Raw genomic sequence first — 19839 nt, forward strand, 5'->3', positions numbered from 1 at the left:
ATTTGTGACCATTTGAAAAAACTTGCAGGCGAACTGTGTAGCCTAGGGATATCGAAAAAAATGAAGAAACATACAAAATATGTGTTAATTGTGTATGTTATTGGTAAGGCTTCTGGTCAACAGTAGGCTCTTAGTAGTTGAGTTTTGGGGGAGTCAAGAGTTATACAAAGATTTTTGACTGTGCGTGGGGGCCTGGGGGTCCGTGCCCCCCCCAACCCCTGCATTGTTCAAGGGTCAGTCGTACTCAGAAATGGGCCTCAGGGAGACTCAGTGTGAGGCCAAGAGAGGACATTTAGACACCAGGAAGCTCAGGCCTCACCAAGGTTTTCATGTGGTTCCTAGGGTCCAGGTCGGCGAGTCTTTTTGGGGGGCTCTGTTCACTTATATTTTTCTTCATCATTAATCGCAGGATCAGATCATCCTCTGACTCTATCTCCCCTCCCCTCTCTGCCTAGCGCTCTATCAGGCATGTGTTCCTTTGGCGTTCTGGACCACCTCTTACCTGCAATTGTCCTGGATACCCTCTCCCTGTCCCGCAACAAATTCGGCCACTCGCTTTGCTCCCAGGGCCCCGTGGATTCTGTCTGACTAGCACCCCCAGTAATATCAAAGGAATCTTACAGGGTCCTTTGATCATTATTGCTTCCCCGACCTGGGTCAGGGATGGTTTCAGATGTATCCTCGTAGCGGATGCTACAACATCAGGGGCCCAGGCTGTGCTCGGATACCATTTGTTGAAAGTGTCTCCTTTGCTGTTGGGATGCTTGTGCTAGAAATTAGAGGCACTGTAAAGGTAATTTCTCCTTCAAAGCGGGCCGAGTTGCTTATAGCAAAATACTGTGGCAAGAAGCTGGATTCCCAGCCTAGGAACTGCCAGCAAAGACCCCATGGGGACGGACCATCAGGGAGAGTGGGTGACTCGTTGGTCCCATGGCCAGTGGTCTACGCTTTAAAAAACCAACCAACCAACCAACCAACCACCAACCCAGCATGCGTGTTCTACTGAGAGGGTCTTTATGATTATTTAAAAAAAAATAAAGGGCCGTAATCGTTAAGCTCCAGCCCGGTAGACAAACAGCCTGTAACTGTAACTCTTACCTGGCCAGGCACATTTAACAACTCTTAGTTATGGAAATAAGGTGATCAAATTATATGTGCCAATTAGATAAGATCATATTGGAACATTTAAAAATAGATGAGTAACTATGGACAACCAGAAGATAAAGTGGCACTAGTGGGCCAGTTGTAATCCAACCATGGGTGTCTCTGTCAGACCCACGTGGGCCTTTGTCACCCTCCATAAAATGTTATTGCGGTAATTCTCATTTGCCGCGTTTGAATCACTTTTTAAAAAGTAGAGGTACCAGAAGGAGTGTAAGTTCGGTCCAGAGCTGGAGCTGGCTGTCATCTTCTCACCTCTCCATAGTGTGTTTATAAAAATCCTTTCCTGGGTCTTGAACTTTGAAAATAACTGAGTTCTTATTTCTGTCAATGTATCGAATGGTGAGTTTTACCTCCCCTCCTATCTTCTAGCTTTAAGTCAGTTTGCTTTTTAAATTGGAAAAAAAAAAGGCCTGAAAAGGACAAGTTAATATATGTCTTTTATTCTCCCATGTAGCCTCTTTGCAATTTGCTTATGCAGTTCTAACTTTAAGGTTGTAGATGTGATGCAAACAACTGTTATTTATAAATTTTAAAACGGAATATATCCACATTCCAAACAACTTTATCACGTACCGTCCTGTTTTATATATTTATATATAACCTGTTTTATATCCGGTGACAAATAAAACCTTGTAAATTTGCTCAACCTTGTTTCTGTAATAAAGTTATTAGCAGTTAAGTGGTCATGTAGAATTTATTTATCTATCCATATATCCTCTGTGTATGTGTATGACAGAGAGAGAGAGAGAGAGAGAGAGAGGGAGGACTGCTTGATGCCACAATATCTGGATTTCATTTGAGTAGTAATTTCACTCTCTGAAGTGGCGTAGCATGGCTGGTATTACAAGTATATAAAACCACCAGCTTTTTATATTTCCTGTGTGTTTTGGGAGTGTATGAAGTTTTTGTAAACTTCTCTGTGTCTGTATTTCTTCTCAGCTTGCCTAGGCTAATACTGTGAGGTTTCAGAAAGGGAAGAATAGTTGACTCTTATTTGCTAAAGGGCCCCAAAGGACAGATTGGTGAAACTAATTGGGAGAATCCCAAGATTTAGTTGGATAAAAGCAGTGATTTTAAAGATGCCAATTCTTTGACTTTCTGACTTGGAGTATCAGGGTGCGTGTGTGCGTGCCTGTGTGTGTGTGTGTGTGTGTGTGTGTGTGTGTGTGTGTGTTCCCTTTTCTTTATTAGAACTTACCAGCGTAGAGTTTGACAGTATTTTTTTTTTAATTTTTATTTTATTTTATCTATTTTATTTTTGCTTGTGTTGGGTCTTCGTTTCTGTGCGAGGGCTTTCTCTAGTTGCGGCGAGCGGGGGCCACTCTTCATCGTGGTGCGCGGGCCTCTCACTGTCGCGGCCTCTCTTGTTGTGGAGCACAGGCTCCAGACGTGCAGGCTCAGTAGCTGTGGCTCACGGGCCCAGTTGCTCCGCGGCATGTGGGATCTTCCCAGACCAGGGCTCGAACCCGTGTCCCCTGCATTAGCAGGCAGATTCTCAACCACTGCGCCACCAGGGAAGCCCAAGTTTGACAGTATTTTTAAGTAAATGTCTTTTAGGTGTTTTGGTGATCATTTTATTATTGATTGTTGTTAGCGCACTAGCTCTTGACTGCCTGTGGTAGTTGGAAAACAGTAGTCTAGAGAGTACCAAAAAATAACTCATTTCAACCCAAACAAACACTTGCTGGCTTTGCCAGCCTCCATGAGTTGATGTGCTTCAGTTTCCCTTCCTTTGGCCTCTCCTAACCCCCGGTGGAAATTAGAGTGATGGGAGGGGTGGAGGTCAGCATCATAGTGAGTGAGAGAGGAGAGATTCCTGTAGAGCAAGAGCCATTGGTTGTAAACTCCAATCAACTGGTGTCCTTCTGCCATTCCCACCCCGACCCAGCTTCACCTGCCAGGTTTGTCCTAGAGATCAGTTTGGTTTTAGGCAGATCTTGGGGCTATTTTGGTTTTATTTAGGTGTTAATGCAAGGAAATGATTGACTTTTCCTGCACGGATTAAACACACACACAATCTGTCCAGCTTCTCCACTGGAGGTGAAGCATTTTCCTCGTGCCTAAAAAGTTCCTTCCCCACCTGTGCCACCTGCATTCCCTCGTCCCCATCTCCATGGATGCTTGGTGAAGGGAGGGAGGCTTTCAGAGACAGCCGAGGCACACTTGTGGAAAAGCCTCATTATAGAGCTCATGTGTCTGAATATTGTACAAGTGACACGTTGATCTTGATTTCCATCTTCCTAGCTTTTAGAATACATCTGTAAAATAATAGCAAGATGATTGCGGGATTGGAGGAGATTTGTGTATCTGATATTCAGAAGATGCAATGTTAGTGAGTTCGAAATAGTCAGAGGCTGTGAATCTCAAGGGCTCTGTGTCCAGCTCCCGATGCCCACAAGCTGGGCTGGTCCTCCAGGTGGTGGGGCTGCCCTCCCCGCCTGCAGGGCCGCTCCCCGGAATGAAGCTAGACTGAGGCCCACCAGGCCAGGGTCTTGAGAGAGGGATTCCTGTCTGGACCAGGTATGTAATTTCTCTCCCATTCCTCCTTCTGCTTTTGGAAAACAAGCAAGCAAAAAAACTATTTAGAAAGCAAAGTGGGACATTTAAAACACTGCAAACAGTTTGGGAAATCCAAGTGTCTGATGTGATTTCTTTTTAAAAATATCTTTCTTCTGGAGTAGTTGTCTATTTTGTTATGATGTTTCTAGAAAAAAATTATTTGTGATCAGTTTTGTTCTTTTTCCCTCTCTCCTCCTCTGTTTCATGTATTTGGCTAATTTTTCAGATCCTTTTCTTTTCTTTACTTTCTTTTCTCTTTTTTTTGGCTGTACCCACTTGCGGGATCTTAGTTCCCTGACCAGGGATCGAACCCATGCCCCCTGCATTGGAAGCGTGGATTCCTAACCACTGGACCGCGAGGGAATTCCCCAGATCCTTTTCTTAACAGTTTTAAAATTTAAAAATCCTCCTTGATGTTTTTAGATTATAAATTATAGAATTTTAGGACAAAAAGGGCCTTTAAGAATCACTCACTTGCTAAGCATCTTGTTGTGGTATGACGTTACTGGCACTTGTTAGAATAACTTTGCTCTGTTTTATTTGTTTTTTCCAGTTTCACCCAACTTCTCCTGTGACTTCCTTTGACAGGAAGTAGAATTAAATTGAGTGTCTTTTTCACGCTGGGTATGGTGTTAGGCGCATTCTATATGTTATCACCTTTAAGCCCAACAAGACTGGGAGAAGCCTGTTTTACCTCTAGTATGTAGGTGAAGAAACTGGCAGTCAGAGAGGACAAGAGGTTTATTCCTGGTAACACCACGGTAGGGTAGTGGTGTAGACAAGATCCACACAGGCAGATCCCTTTGTTGCTTGGGAGCCATGTGCGGGGTTGCATTCTGGAATTCTCCCTGGGAAGCCCTGGCATTGCCTCTTGCCCCCTCATTGGTCAGAGTCAGTGAGGAGTGTTTGCCTCTCACCCACTGCCTGTCACTGTTGACAGTCCCAGGGGCATGAACCTCAGAAAGCCAGACTCTGTCCTGGGGCTTTGATGGGAAAGTAAGAGGAGGGATGGGGAGAGCACAGTCTCCAAGGGGCTGCAGTTTCTAGCGGGGGCAGCCTGGGGTAGGGGGGTAGCTGGAGGGGGCGTGGGCATTGGGTGGGTCCGTAGGAGGAGCTGGCCTGACAGAATATGTGTGTGTGTGTGTGTGTGTGTGTTGTGTGCTTGTGTGTGTGTATGTGCACAAGTGCGAGGTTTCAGCACCTTTCTCCCCCGCAGGACTCATCCTTTCCCTCCTCTGACAACCTACACTGCATTGGCCGGCTTGTGCAGTCCTTTATAGTTGTGTATTGTTTGTCTTCCTCTGGAGGTTCTGCACCCTAAAAAATGGACCCTGCCTTGCGTCATGGTTACAGGTGTTGTTAAATGGCCTGCTTCAAAATGAGGCACAACAGCATTATTCCCTAAGTCAGCTGTCTCCCCACCCTGCGCCAGAGCAGCGTGGAGGGTAGGGCCTCTCCACTCAGGAGGTGGCAGGTTTAAGGTCTGAAGGGTAGGGACCTCCCTTGGGAAGTACTGGGTTGCCACGGGGTCCTGGCATCCAGGGGCCTCGATGCACAAAGAAGCGACTGAAAGCGAGGCGCGTCCTCAGAGTCTCGTATCCCTCCTGGCATCACTCCAGTGCCCACGTTTTTGCTTTGTTCTGCTTTGATCCTTTCATTTCTACCTTAGTACGTCTGATATAAAATGCTTCCTTCGGACCAAGGAAAGTACCATCAGACAGTGGAAAACAAATAGCCATGCGTGATTTTTTTTTTTTTTAAGATGAAATTTGCATTATTTCACAATTTGGCAAGTATTCCCCCTCACAGGGCAGGGCCTGCATGTTTTGGAGCTTGATGTCAAGGAAAGCTGGCTATTTAATATTTTACCATCATGATCAGGAGAGCAATGTTTGTGGAGCTTTTATTATGTGCCACGCGTAGGATTATCTCATTTAATCCTTGCAACAGTCCTGTGAATCAGGTATTATTATATCACTCCCATTTTATAGATGAGGAAGTTGAAGCTCAGAGGAGTTAAGTAACTTGCCCAAAGCGCCCAGAACAGAAAAATGACAGTGTTGGGAAGCTAGGAAGGAGATGGGGAATTGAAGGTACGTGTATACTAAGTAATCTGTAGTAAGTAACACATTCTCAAATCATAGAGTTAGGAGCCCGTGGGATGATTTGGTCTGACCACCTAATTTATAGATGAGAAACTGAGACCCAGAGAGGGAAGGTGGGCTGGACCTACACATTGACTTTCAGAAGCAGTGGTGTTAGGTGCAGCCCAACAAATACTAATACGTGTACTCATCACTGATGGGCATACTTACTCCAGTGAGTGTCCGTACCTCTTCCCTCCCGCATCCCCGCAGATGGGCCCCTTTCCTGCCTTGGAGCACTTGACTTAGATCATCATTGGCATCCCCTCCCCAGTCCCACAGGACCCAGCCCAACTCTCTTAGCGCCTGAAGACTCCCCTTACCTGGTTTTAGGTAAAACCCAAACTACAGGAGCTCTGAGTCTGAACCCTGGGTTCAAGTGCAGAAGCTGTAGAGAGGGACCAGCCAACGGTGGCCTGTGTTTTTGTAAATAAAATATCATGGAAGCACAGCCGTGTCTGTTCATTTACATCTGTGGTTGCTTTTGTTCTGCAGTGGCAGAGGTGAATAGTTGCAACAGGGACCGTGTGGCCTACAAAGACTAAAAAAAATTTTTTTTTTTTGGCTGCATCGTGTGGCTTGTGGGATCTTAGTTCCCCGACCAGGAATTGAACCCGTGCCCCCTGCTGTGGAAGTGCCAACTCCTAACCACTGGACCGCCAGGGAATTCCCAACAAAGACGAAAATATTTACTCTGATCCTTTAAGAAAATGTTTACCAGTGCCTGCTGTAGAAGAATCAGTTAAACCTCTAAAGCCAGACCACCTCAGATCTACCTTTCTGTGTTCCTAAGCTTTTGCTACAAAGTTTGGGGTCAGTGAGGGGACAGCAGAGGGAAGGGAGTGGCATATGTCCAGCAAGTTCCTTCAAGTACCTTAATCAGTAGCTCTTAATACAAAGACTCAAAGGTTGTATGTTCACCTGAGCACTGGATTTCCCCCCGCCTCCCTATCTTTGACCTAGTTACTCAAATCAAACCATTATTCTTCTCTTTTCTTTACCTGCCACTTCTAATCCATCGCCAGGTCCCATTGCTTCTCCAGATTACATCGCGAAGCTGCCCTCCCTTCTACGTCACTGCTGCCACCTGGTCACTTCGGGCCTGGGCTGTGGCATCAGCTCTTCACAGATCCCGGCAGGTCCTCTTCCGCTCCCAACCCTTTTATTTTTCACACAGCAGCAAGTTCCTGTCTTCCAACTCACCACTCTCTTTATTTCCTTCACAGCAGGCAGTACAGTCTGTCGTGATCTTGCTTATTTATTTCTTGACTGACTTACCGTCTTCTTCCCCCTCCAGAATCCAAGCTTCAAGAGAGCAGTTGCCTTATTGTATTGTTTTGTATTCACTAATGTACCCCCATGGTGCCTGGCATGCAGTGGGTACCATATGGGTGAGGGAATGGAAGAGGGTGGGTGGTGTTGGAAATACCTGTGGAAATGGCATATCAGAAACATCAAAAGGGATTGTTTGGAACTGACGTGTACACACTGCTATATTTAAAATGGATAACAGACAAGGACCTAGTGTAGGCACAGGGAACTCTGCTCAATCTTATGTAACAACCTAAATGGGAAAAGAATTTGAAAAAGAATAGATACATGTATATGTAGAACTGAATCACTTTGCCATACACCTGAAACTAACGCAGCATTGTTAATCATTATACTCCAGTACAAAATGAAGAGTTAAAAAAAAGGGGGGGGGGCATTGTTTCAGAGTATAAAACATGTATCCAGCTCCCTGCTCCATTTTGCCAGGGGTCCTGCCTCATTAACCCCTATCCCCAAGCATGGTCCCTCCCCTGCGAATTGGGGGTCACACTGAGGGAGTCCTCCGTTACAGGTGGGAAAGGGCTTTATCCCTCGGAAGTGACGAGAAGGAAGAAAATGGAAACCATTGCTCTAGAACAGTGTTAACCACCCTTTTTGGACCCAGATCCCCAGTAAGAAGTGTATGTTACTTTGTGATGCACTGTACGCCAACACGCAGGTGTACTCACACACACATTTCACAAAATATTACTTTAGTACAGATGCTTTCTAAGCTGTTCTATTTGGTTCTAGTCTGTTCCATGAAGGCAGTGCTGGTTGTGACCCATTACATTGACTGCATGCCCCATTAATGTATCATGGTCCACATTCTGTAAACAATGTTTTAAAATACGGTTTATCCTCAAGGACAACCTAGGAAAGAGACCCGCAGTGAAGGCCCGATGTTCGGCAGACTGACCAGTGCTGCCTTGCGGGTCTGCAGAGCTCTGGGAACAGGGAGAAATTCATGGGCTGCCAGGGATGCCCCTGGATCCAGACCTCTCAGGGAAAAACAAGTTATCCTTAGAAGTTAGATTTAAGATTTAATTTAGTTGTTATTCTTATCTTTCTCTTTCTTTAAAACCCTTCTCACTAATCAGTTCTTCCTACAATATAGGTTCTCCTGGTCTCTTTTTCCTGCTATGTACTGATGTTTTTATTGCTAACAAGGAATTGTCTATTATTCCCCAGGTGCTTTTTAATTAAAACAACAACAACAACTTGGCTTCATCCGTATGTTTTTACTCCTTTTTCCTTTTCACATTAGTTTTCTCAAACTCTGTGTGTGTGTGTGCGCACGCGCCCGTGTTCATGTAAGAAAGATCTTCCTTCACCTCTCCCTTCCTTCACAGACATGTTTTTGTCTTAAATATATATATTTATAAATATAAAATATATAAAAACATATTTATAAACATGCATTTTATATATTATATATTTATAAATATAGAAAATATGTATATTTATATATTTTATAAAAATATTTTACCTATATAAATACATATAAATATTTTTCAAAGATGAAAATGTGTCTATGAATAGAAATCTTTCTTCCCTTATTAGTTTGAATTCCCTAACATTTAGTGGTCCATGATCCTCACAGTTATTATGGTTAAAAAAAAGAAATCCATATTCTTTAGATGAGATGCAGATAATTCTAAAAGCTCTGACCCTCAAACTTATTACACGACTCTAATCAAATTACACCCCTTTTCTCCCCTGTTATGGGCGTTACATGTAATTTTTCCTGGCCGAATAAACTTGAGCATTCTCTACTCTGCATAGTTCCATTTTAAAAGTTTTCAAGTCAACCTTTTTACTATTCTGAACTGTTGCACGAAACCAAGGAGAATGCTTGCAAATAAGATGCGGTGCCAGCCTCTTCCATGCTCCTTCCAGGCTCTGCCTAGAGGTCTCCACTGGAAAATCATTGGAGGGATTTGAGGGATCTACAGTGTCCCCATAGGTGTGTCCTGAAGATGCTTTTTTGGCTTATTTTTTTCTCTCTGGAAATTCTGAGTGTGAGATACTGAAATTAGTGTTTGGTCTGTGAAAACCTGTCACAGTTCCAGACCACGCTCACCGTAAAATGCAGAACTGATCAAGGTAGGAACCGTGATGATCCCAAGCTTAGGCACATGCCTGCAGTGAACAGATACTGTGAGCGTGTGCTGACCAAGTCTGGAATTAAACCTTAGCTTGGTGATCATTTTGCGAAGACCCGGGCAAAGGAACACTTCTAGTAGGCAAGTCAGAATTGGCTTCCTGAGCAAGGGAGAAGTAACATGGAGTGAGGGGTTCATGGAAGGGTGATGGGGGGGTGGGGTGGAAATAAAGTGGGGCGTCTTAGAAAGTAGGAAAGCTCTCCAGAGCGCCCTTGCTGAGCCGGGACCAATGGCACTCCAGTAGATTAATACTTAGTCCTCACGTGGAAGGTCCGCTTGCTGGAGGCCCCACCCACTGCCTCTGTTGGAATTTGGTGATTCTTTCATGATGGGAAAATCAGATATGGAAAGCATGGTACAGCCAGCTTTGCCTTCTTTCTTCTGTCCAAAAGGAGCTGTTCGCGATCCCCTCCGCCCTCCGCCATTTATCGGATGCCTGTACGTTCTCCACTGTTCTAGGTGTTTCCTCTCATGCTGGACCGCACATCCGTCTCTAAGGGGGTCCTTATTTTGCCGCTGAGGAAGCCTGGACTTTCTACGGGACCCTGACTTGCCCAAGGCCACACAGGAAACATCTGTCTGGCTTTAGAAGTCCCGTTCTTACTATAGCTCGGCCTGCCTCTTGTACCTGGATCACTTACCTTGTGATCCTCCCCGCACCCCAATCCTGCGGGGTCTTCCCCTTTTTCTTTTGGTAAATAGTGTAGTATAATAAACAAGATGCTAAGGATTAGGGGAAACCGCCTTCTTGGCTTATTGTTATCTCCCTTCATTTGTTTGTCATATTTTTATTCCCTGTAAGATTAAACGGCCCCACCCTGAAAGCCACCTTGACGGAAACAGCAGCCCCGTGTGGTTCCCAGAACCAGGGTAATCTCATTGCAGGAACGTTTGGGTTGCACGTGGGCCCTGGCCCTCCAACTAGCTAGTTGGGAGCCTCGTCTTCAAGGGGGTTAGAAAGAGAGTCCCCCTGGCACAGGGCTCGACAGGGAGCCTTTGATGGACTCAGGCCAGGACCCCTGCTGCCGAGGAGATGACTGGCTTTTGCGGTTTGCTTTACGTTATCCAGATTTGGTAGTTACTGGTCTTCCCCCACACCTCTCAGCATCTTGGCTTTTGCTTTCTTCTAAAAAGTGTGCTGCACAGCTTTTCTCCAAAGGACAGAATGGAAGGTCCAGGGCTGATCATTGGTGGCCTGCCTGCTTTACCCAGAAAGTGTCATTAGTCCCCCTTCCGGGCTTGAAAATGTACGCATGGAAGGAAAGACCACATAAGGGCGTTGAATTTTCCAAAGTTGAAATCTTTCATTTCTTTAAACATCCGGGTGGTTAAACTGGGAGCTTTGGTGTTTAGCCCAGGCAGGTTGGCCTGACGGGGACTGTGTTTGGGGTCAGGCCTGCACTTGGGGGGTGGGTGGGGGGAGCAGTGGGGGAGGGGGAGCAGAGGCTCCAGCCCCGGACCTTGGCTTTGAGCAATTCCCTGTGCTGAGTGCACGGTGGTGTTGATAGTAAAGAATTTTAAGGGGTTCTGTGAGTAAGTTTGTAAGTAAACTATCTGGTAAGCTGATGACTGAAATACAAATTTTTAAAACTTTAAAGATTTTAGGAATAATTTATTTTTAGTTCTCCTTCTAAGGGATTTTCTTGGACTTTGCCCCCCGCGTAATAGTTAAATGATTTTCTTGTTTGCTTTCTAAATCTTCCTGTAGTATAATAGTTGTGAAAATTAGAGAGTCGCTGGCTGGAAGCATGGGGTGGGTGTGGGTTTATATAATTTGACTTTTTTTCTCTCCAAATCAGTAAATGTTTACAAATGACCTTATCAAACAGCTTGGGTACATTCGGTCACTTGAAAGCGATCAGTCAGAACTGACTGCCCATCAGCCTGCCGCCAGATCAGGCCTCAGAGGCATGTCTTACATTTGTTTTATAAAATGCCGTGTGCCCAGAACGAAAGCGTCCAACTGAAAGTGGGCCTCCGAGCAAGTCTCCCTCTTTCCATGGAACCAGTTTGATAAAATTTGTATTTTAAAGTTTCTGACTTCTGAAGATTCAGGTCTGGAGCAAAATCCAGAATGGAGGATATCAAAAAATAAGTACTGGATTCTGGCTAAGGTTTACCACTGCTGCCTGAGTTCTTTTGTTTCTTGGGGAAGGTCATTACAGAATTCCATTTGAAGCTTAAATGTCATTCTTTTGTTAAGCAGGAAAAAACAAGTGGATTACTTTTCTGTTTTTGTAAAGTGGCACCGATGTAATATGGTTTGAAAACATAACCCTCGAATTTTTAAAGCAGAGGGAGAGTTTTGAGGGTGTCTCTGCCCTCTTTTTCTCTCAACCCTTGATACCTGACAAATTTAAAACTCACTTTTTAAAGGGAATACCTATGTTTTTCAAAGTTGACACTGAAAAATAATAAGGGAACTGAGGGTTTTGGTCAGTAGGGTATGAAAATTACAATATTATTGTAGCAACATCACCTGGAAATAACATATTCATTTTGTTAAACTTAATGTGAATACACAGAAGCGCATTGCCTGGTGTCCTGTTGTCAGAGGACAATAGTACAGTAGTTAAGGCTGGCAGACAGTTAACAAAGAAGTGAGAGGCTTTTCAAAATAAGTAACTATGATGAGAGTTATACATCTACTTACTGCACAGTGGGTACTGTCTCTATATTAATCACTTTTGTATTTTATCGTTCTTTGCAGAGTATCGGGAAAGGGTCATTGTGGTGCATAGACCCAGAGTATAGACAAAATCTAATTCAGGCTTTGAAAAAGACACCTTATCACCCACACTCGAATGTGTTCAATACACCTCCCGCCTCTCCTCAGGCATATCAAAGGTAAGCCATTCAGACTTTTTTTGTTTTGGGGTTTGTTTGTTGTCTACTGAAGTTGCATTATTTTGGCAGAGACAGGCACTGAAACTAATTTAATAGGCTGTATGATTTTAAAAATAACTGTAGATAAATGAGGAAGAAGTTAAGTATTCTTGGAGGCATATCCAATTGTTTTTTTCTGCAAACCTTACCGCTTCTGCTGCTTGGGACGAATGTGTCTCCTTCCAGAAGGCTTCGTGGTGGGTGAAATAATGTCTTCCTGGGTAGAAACATTTACAAAGGAAAGGTGACAGCTTTAACATCTCAGAGTGTGGCCGTTTGCAGGGATGAGAGTCCAGGAGTGAGTCGGGTAAGCGATTCCAACTTCCCATCCTCCAAGCCAGAGTGTCTCCAGGTGTTTCACTGAAGGATGCACAGAGCTGTTGCCATTCCCCGTCTCCATGTAGACGATGCTCCAGAATGATCGTTTTGTTGTGGTTACTTCGTGTTTGCCTCTTCAAGGAAAACAACAAAGAACGCTAGAGACCAGGATTGCCCCTCACATGCCCGTTTGTTTTGAGACAGTGAGGTCACGGGTGCCGTTTTTACAGAGATAGAATTGGAGGGGAGGATATGCAACCTGTCACTTTAAAAAAAATAGGTTACTGTTAGAGTCTTAAAAAAATAGCCATATAAAACAGAACCGATTTTTAAAATTGATTTTCTCTTGCATAGTGTTTTGGTTTGAAATCTATCCCTCAACTCTACAAAAAAATTTTTTTTTTCTCTAATGCATAGAAATGTTTCTATTGTCACCACTCAGTTAAGAGAATGATCCTTGGACTACAAGTTTATGTCAGTGAGGAAAGGCGTGAATTCATAGATGTCGGTAGTTTCGCAGTCTGTGTCGTTGCAGATTCTTTCCCTAGTCTGGTGTTTGTTCTGCAGAAGGGAGCACAAAGTGAGCCTCTGAAACAGCATTAATGAAGTTCTTGTGCATCTCAGTTGAGAAGCATTCCATCACAGGCCTTAGACAATCAGTCTTCAGCAAGAGACGGGGAGGAACAGCTGGGCTCTCTGAGAAGACTGCTGTATGTCTGCCTTCGCTAGGCGATTAGCGTGATGGTAGCCATAGCAACTGCAGCATCTCCATAGTAACACGTAGCCGAGACAGGTGCAGTTGCATCACAAGGCTGTTTGTTGCCTGGCAAAAGGACAGGCCATTAGTACTTAGATATGGGCTGTTGCCTTAGAAACAAATAACCCTACATAGCAACTACAGTTGGTTTGAAAGATTTGGGGGCAAAAAAGGTTGTAGCAGCTTTTGTCTATGTTCATAAAAATCAGTGGAAGCATACTTTATTGGAAATGACAACTTGAGGTCATATAGCTGTAGGAGATAAAATGGGATTTTCCAAAGCAGCCCAGCCAGCACGGTAGAAATGTCCAGAAGGGCAGAGCCATATGCTTGGCTTTCTCCTTGTGGCCGTAACCACTCCTGAAATGGGAGAAAACTGGGTTTGGAGTGGAGACTTACTGATATACAGGGTTGATGGGGGAGGGGATGACCCTCATTATTGGAATAATTCCCAGATTCTCATGTTCCTTTGTCATTCTGCTCCCCTCACCCTCCACACCCCACAGAAAGCCCTTCACTCTCCTCCCAGTTTGTACCTCGGAAGTATTTCGTATCCATTTGCTTCTAAGAAGTTAAGAACATAAGTGTTATTCACTGGGTCATATCACTGGTTCATTTAGACCAGTATTTTGTTGCCAAACGCGACCCCAAGGGAAACACAGTAATTATTTAATAATTTGAAGGATTATAGTAGAGCTCTAGAGGTTGCAAGAGGAATGCATACTCAGGCGAGAGGCTTTCTGAGCTGGCCTAAGCCTAATGACTTCATTTGATTTGTTAATATCGGAATAAAAATGCAGATGAACTGGAACTTTTGTAATGAAAATAATTTCCAGACGAAAACTTCAGATCTCAGTCTGTCACATCCAGTTCCTCTTCTCCCAGGTGACTGAGGGGAAAAAAAAAGTTTCTGCCTCTACCCATGCGGGAGCTCAGATTTCACCTCCGTAAAGGTTACTGGATGTGGAGTGAGAGCACAGACCAGATTTTAGCCTGCCTCTTCCATGTCTTAACTCTAAGAACAAGTCACTTTCTCTTTCCCGGGGACTATAGTTCCTTCATCTGAAAGCTTAGAGTTTGCTTCATTATCCTCTAGTGTGTAAAATTGTACTAAGGGTCCTAAATGCTGGATGATTGTATAATATTCGTGTAGCTGACAGTGATGTAGTCAGTTCCGTTCTAAGCCATCGGGCCACTTGTGGACGTGACGTAGGGAAGGTGGAAGTGGGACAAGGCGAGTCATTAAACAGGGACCACAAATGATGACCTGACACGATCTGGCTGGGTCCTCTGTGATGCAGGGAATCACCTGTCTGCCCCGCAGGATTGCTGTGAGGGGCACCTGGGAAGTGCTTGGATTTCACAGAGCTGGTACTTAGCATGCTGAAGATGGTGATTATACTAGATGGGTGGTTATTGCTAGTACTTGCAGGTGTGCTTGGCAAGTAGTGCTCTGAGCCAAGCTGCAGGTGGCCGGAAACTCTGCAGGGAAAATGAAGCATCTGAAAACACTGACCCCCAAACCTTGTTCACGTCCAAATATGATGCTCAGTACTGCCACACGGAGACTTGTGCCTCTGTTTTCCAGTATACCCTTTTGAATATTTGTTACACGCATCACTGTGATCTCTGCCGTCATCTTCACTGTGTGCTGCACTTTGTTCTTCCTGTGTGCCGTGTCCAAATTTCCCTTTTTTTAAGGACATCGGTTATACTGGATTAGGGGACTACCCTATTCAGTATGATCTAATCTTAACTAATTACATCTCCAATGACTCTATTCCCAAATAACATCACATTCTGAGGTACTGGTAACCAGGACTTTAATGTGATTTTTTTTTTTGTATGTTGGAGGGGGAACACAAAATTCATCCCATCACAACCCTTTTCTTAAGTAAGGTATTTCACTAATAAAAATATGGAGAAGCAGAAAGTAAGGCAGTGTTCAGAAAACAAGGATGTAAAAAGCATACCAGAGCCAACCTGAATTTGCTCCCAGTGGCCAAAGCTGGGACAATATGAACAACAAATAAATAACATAGCATTGGGATATAACCCCAAATATAAAATACATGTCTGTGAATCCATACTGATATAAGTAAATGCTCAAATAAATAAATGAAAGTAGAGACAAATTTCCCATACGGAAGAATTCTAAATAATTCATGTAGGTATTCATCCATTCAAGGAATGGGAGTTTAACTCCCCACCCCTTGAGTGGCTGCACTTAATGACTTACTTCCAAAGAGCAGAGTGTGGAAAGGGGGTGGAAAAGAAAGTTTATGGTGGAAAACCTGGCAAACACTACCTTGGCCAGGTGATCAAAGCTAACAGCATCTGTGATGTGAAGTTGACAAGATGTACCTGTGATAACGATGTCAAGAAATTATCACTTCACCTTTGCTGTCCTCCTCCCCCAAATCCCCAACTTCTCTGTAATCAGAGAAAAACATTAGACAAGGTTTTGTCCCCAAGGTTGGGGGGGACATTCTTCAAAATACCTGACTAATTGTCTTCAAAGCTGTCAGGTCATCAAAAACAAGGAAAGTCTGAGAAACTGTTACAGACCAGAGGAGGCTACGAAGACATGGTGAGACATGGTGACTAAATGGGTAACGGGATCTCTTGGATAGGTTCCTGGAACAGAAAAAGGACATGAGGGAAAAACTAGTGAAATAGGAATAAAGTGTGCAGTTCAGTTAATAGCAACGTATCAGTGTTGGTTCCTTAGTTGTGACAAATGTACCATAGTAACCTAAGATGTTAACTGTGGGCAAACTGAGTGTAGGGTCTGTGAGAACTCTCTGCACTGTCTCTGTAACTTTTCTGTTAAAGAAAAAGCAGTCCCCGATGCACAGACTAGTTGAGTTTATCAGTTTAAAATAACCACATCCCTTTTGTTGTAATGGAAAGTAAAAATCACTGCGTCGCTGAGCAGTTTGCCCGACCCATTTGGAGTCTGTCTCTATCATGTTACAAGACAACTGGAGAGCTGATGGTGATCAGGAGCTCTTGCTTTTACCTCATTCCCCCTAGGATCTGCTGAGCCGTACAAGGGGCTTGGCTGTAAGTTGGCTCTTACAGTTCTTGGAACTCTATTTCTGTGAAATGGCGCTCAACTGTGCTTGGTAGGGTCCCCGAGGCCAAGCTGCCCATGCCAAAACAACTTCTTTTTGTTCCCAGCTTTTGCCAGTGTGACCTTCAGACTCTAGGTCTGGAAAGAGGAGAGAGGATGGTGTAGTTGGGTTTCTTGCCCATACGTCTTCAGAAAAGTCCTATTATCTGGTTTAATGGTTTTGTTGCCTATGCCCCTCTTTCGTGGACGTGGGATTTCTCATTAATGGATATGCATACTTTAATGCTTTTGATATAGATATTGCCAATTTGCCTTCCAATTTTAGACTCTGTTCCAATCTACACTCCCACCAACTTTTTAGGAATTTTCCCTTTTCTAATCTCTCTCCATGTCTGAGGGTTAAATAAACAGCTCCCCAGTGGGTGACCTTGGCTTTTATAATTTTGATACTTTATAGTGGGGGCCCTTAAACTTGACAATACTCAATTCATACCCCTTAAATAGTGGGCACCCCAAAACAATGTTTATGACAACAGATTGTTTTCAAAAGTTATGTATAGGGTCTTATGTAGCAACCTCTCTGGGATAGGCACCAATCCAAAATCAGTTTACGGAAAAAAAGTTTCAATCACCTCTCACCATAGGCGGGAACAGGTTTTACGATGAATCAAACAGGATGGTTTATAGAGAGTTTCCTGGATGATCATTTTTTCAGAGAAGGGAAATTTAGTAAAATATACCTAATTTGGGAGCCAGAGCCACTATAGTTTTATGCTTCCTTGGTACCTCCAAAGAAATCTCAGCATCTTATATGCCTCTGGTCTATGTGATGGGGCAGCCATGGTTGGGCTTTAGAGGAACATAAACCCTGATTGAGGGGACTTCTGTTCCCCAATGCACCTTTCACTTTTTGCTTAAATATCTTTAAAAATAATGACAACGTATTTTATATTTTATATAAAGTATTGTAGCCTAACATGTACAAAGTTAGAAAAATCCATAAGACTTTTATTTGCTGATCTAGGTCTGAAGATTTATTTTTTGGATGACGTTAAAGTTTACAGAGTCAAAACATTTCAAGAAAGTTTCTGTCGCTCTCACCTATTTTTTTTTTTTTAAAAGAAAATTCTGAACATTTAAGCTTATCATTTAGCTCCTTATGTTTCTTTTTGCTTCTTCAGAGCAGTTTAATGAGCCGCAAAAGATACGTTAATGATCTCTCCAAAGGTTTTGGCCTTTCAGATATTGAGGGTCTTAATGAAAATGGCTGATTTTAGTGCTGACTCACCAAAAGGTTTTATTTTTATCCTGCCTGCTGCCCTATTCATGTGCTTTGAGCTTATTCTTTATAATTTTAAAAAATGCCTACATAGCAGAACAATACTGCTAAGGATATAGAAATTGTACAGAGTGGTCAGTATATATTTGAATTAAGGAAATCATCAGGGATTCCTCACCAGGTAAGTAAACATTGGTCGAAGGAGAGACCTGATGATGGCAGATGGGGGATTGCGTTGGGAGGAGGTAGGGAAGGTGGGGTGTTTAGGGAACTCATCCTTTTAGACAATTAAAAGATTAGAAAATCCTTACAATGTTAAGCTTGTTAACATAACCATGTTAATTCCCCCACTAAAATGCTGAATTTGTACACAGCAAGGAATAGCTTATTCATTGCTTGGATAGCATCCAATAATTTTTTAACTTATAAGACATCTTTCATTCCAGTTATTCAAAGTGGTATGCATTTAATTGTTGGCAGAAGAACTGCAAAGCCACAATAAAATCAGTTTTAACTTGTATTAAAGGAGTTTGTTAGATTGTTGTGTCATTTCAACTTTTAATTCAGTCAAGCATAAAGAATGAATGTGAGGATTTAGATTAGTTACATCATTATTACACATTACACTCCTTATATTTATATTTACTTGTAAGCGACATATTTGATGGAAACCATGAATAGTTTTTTAAAAGCTCCTCATATTCAATACACTTACCTGTGTAAGTAGTTTAAAAGGGTGAGGTATTAGGTATTTTGAAAGCATATGCATTAAACTGCAACATTATGCTTAATTTTTTAAAGGACAATATTCTTTTAAATTTTAAAAATCTTTTAAAATCAGTGTGAAGCTTCACTGTGCTAAATATATTGAAGGATGTGCTAAATTAATGTGGTAAAATGAATATGGGATTGAATGACAAGATTTTCTAATAATAGTACTTTGAAGTACAAACTTTGTTTTGTTAAAAAATTGGAGGAGACATCATAGAAAAGGCTTACAATTGTAGGGGTTCACTCTTATATATAAAAAACAATGCTCATTTACAGTGTGAGCTTTAAAAATCCATTAGTTAGCTATGATTTTCTTTGCATATCAAATCATATTGTCTATTGACTTCCATTCTATTTTCTGAGTTGGTCTCGGAATATTTTTAATCTCAGCATTTTGCCTGCAATATGCTGTCCATTGTACATTTCATCCTCATTTCATCCTCCGTTATTTTATTTAAATGGAAAATAGTCTCTGTTATCTTTGAGCTCTTATATACTAGGTGTATCGTATGAATATAGTGCCCAGTCATCCAATTTCATCCTGTTTTCACACTCACTTTGAAAGTTGAATGTTTAAGCAGCCGGGCTGATTATATCTATTTTACTCGGGTGCGGAGTGAAACTCATGGCCAAGAGAGAGCCAAGTTGAGTTCTTTTTCATCCTCTGAACTCTTGGGGTGCCCTCAGTCCCTGGTTGGTATTCTGTCAGCAGAAGTGTTAGGATCTCTTTAAATCTGCTACTGATAAATTTCTGTTGATCTAACTACTGAGATAATGGATAACAAAGGGGTTCTGTGTCCTTGATTCCTGGTTAGAAAGTTGAAGTGTTGATGGACTCAGCAGGAGTCCGGGGTCTTTACCGGTTTGCTTCCTGTTTATTTGCATCTCCAAATAACCATCGGAGGACCTGGCAGATTCCTGGTCAGAGCAACTTAGGGGCCGACCTGCATTCTTCATGTTTGTCAACCCCCTCACCTTCTCAGAGGGGGAGAAATTGATCTATATGTTAGAAATATGAAAGAGCTGTCAAAAACGCATGAATCAGTGATGTACAACATGAGACAACAGACTGCACACTCTGTTTTGCAGCAGGGTAAAATCGCAAATTTTTAAAAAAATTTTTATTGGAGTATAGTTGCTTTACGATGTTGTGTTAGTTTCTACTGTACAGCAAAGTGAATCAGCCACATATATATCTCCCCTCTTTTTTGGATTTCCTTCACATTTAGGGCACCACAGAACGTTGAGTACAGTTCCCTATATAGTAGGTTCTCATTAGTTATCTAAAAATCGGCAAATTTTTCATCACAATAGAAAATTAAAACCAACCACTGCCATTTCTAAGACTCCTCTTTCTCCAACTGCTGGTTACACTAAACACTCCTGGATTCTATAGACTAAAAAGGAGG

General features: G+C 42.7%; 1 protein-coding gene across 5 annotated transcripts in view; it reads left to right on the forward strand.

The window, feature by feature from the left end:
• Window positions 1-19839, forward strand: part of FOXN3 (forkhead box N3) — a 406233-nt gene that overhangs the window by 208606 nt on the left and 177788 nt on the right. For all 5 annotated transcript variants that reach the window (XM_068541804.1, XM_068541828.1, XM_068541837.1 and 2 more), the window contains one exon: window positions 12054-12190. In XM_068541804.1, the coding sequence (XP_068397905.1) occupies window positions 12054-12190 (137 nt within the window). The remainder of the gene's footprint in view (window positions 1-12053; window positions 12191-19839) is intronic.

This window comes from Eschrichtius robustus, chromosome 1 (assembly GCF_028021215.1).
Source record: "Eschrichtius robustus isolate mEscRob2 chromosome 1, mEscRob2.pri, whole genome shotgun sequence".
Taxonomy (NCBI): Eukaryota; Metazoa; Chordata; class Mammalia; order Artiodactyla; family Eschrichtiidae; genus Eschrichtius; species Eschrichtius robustus.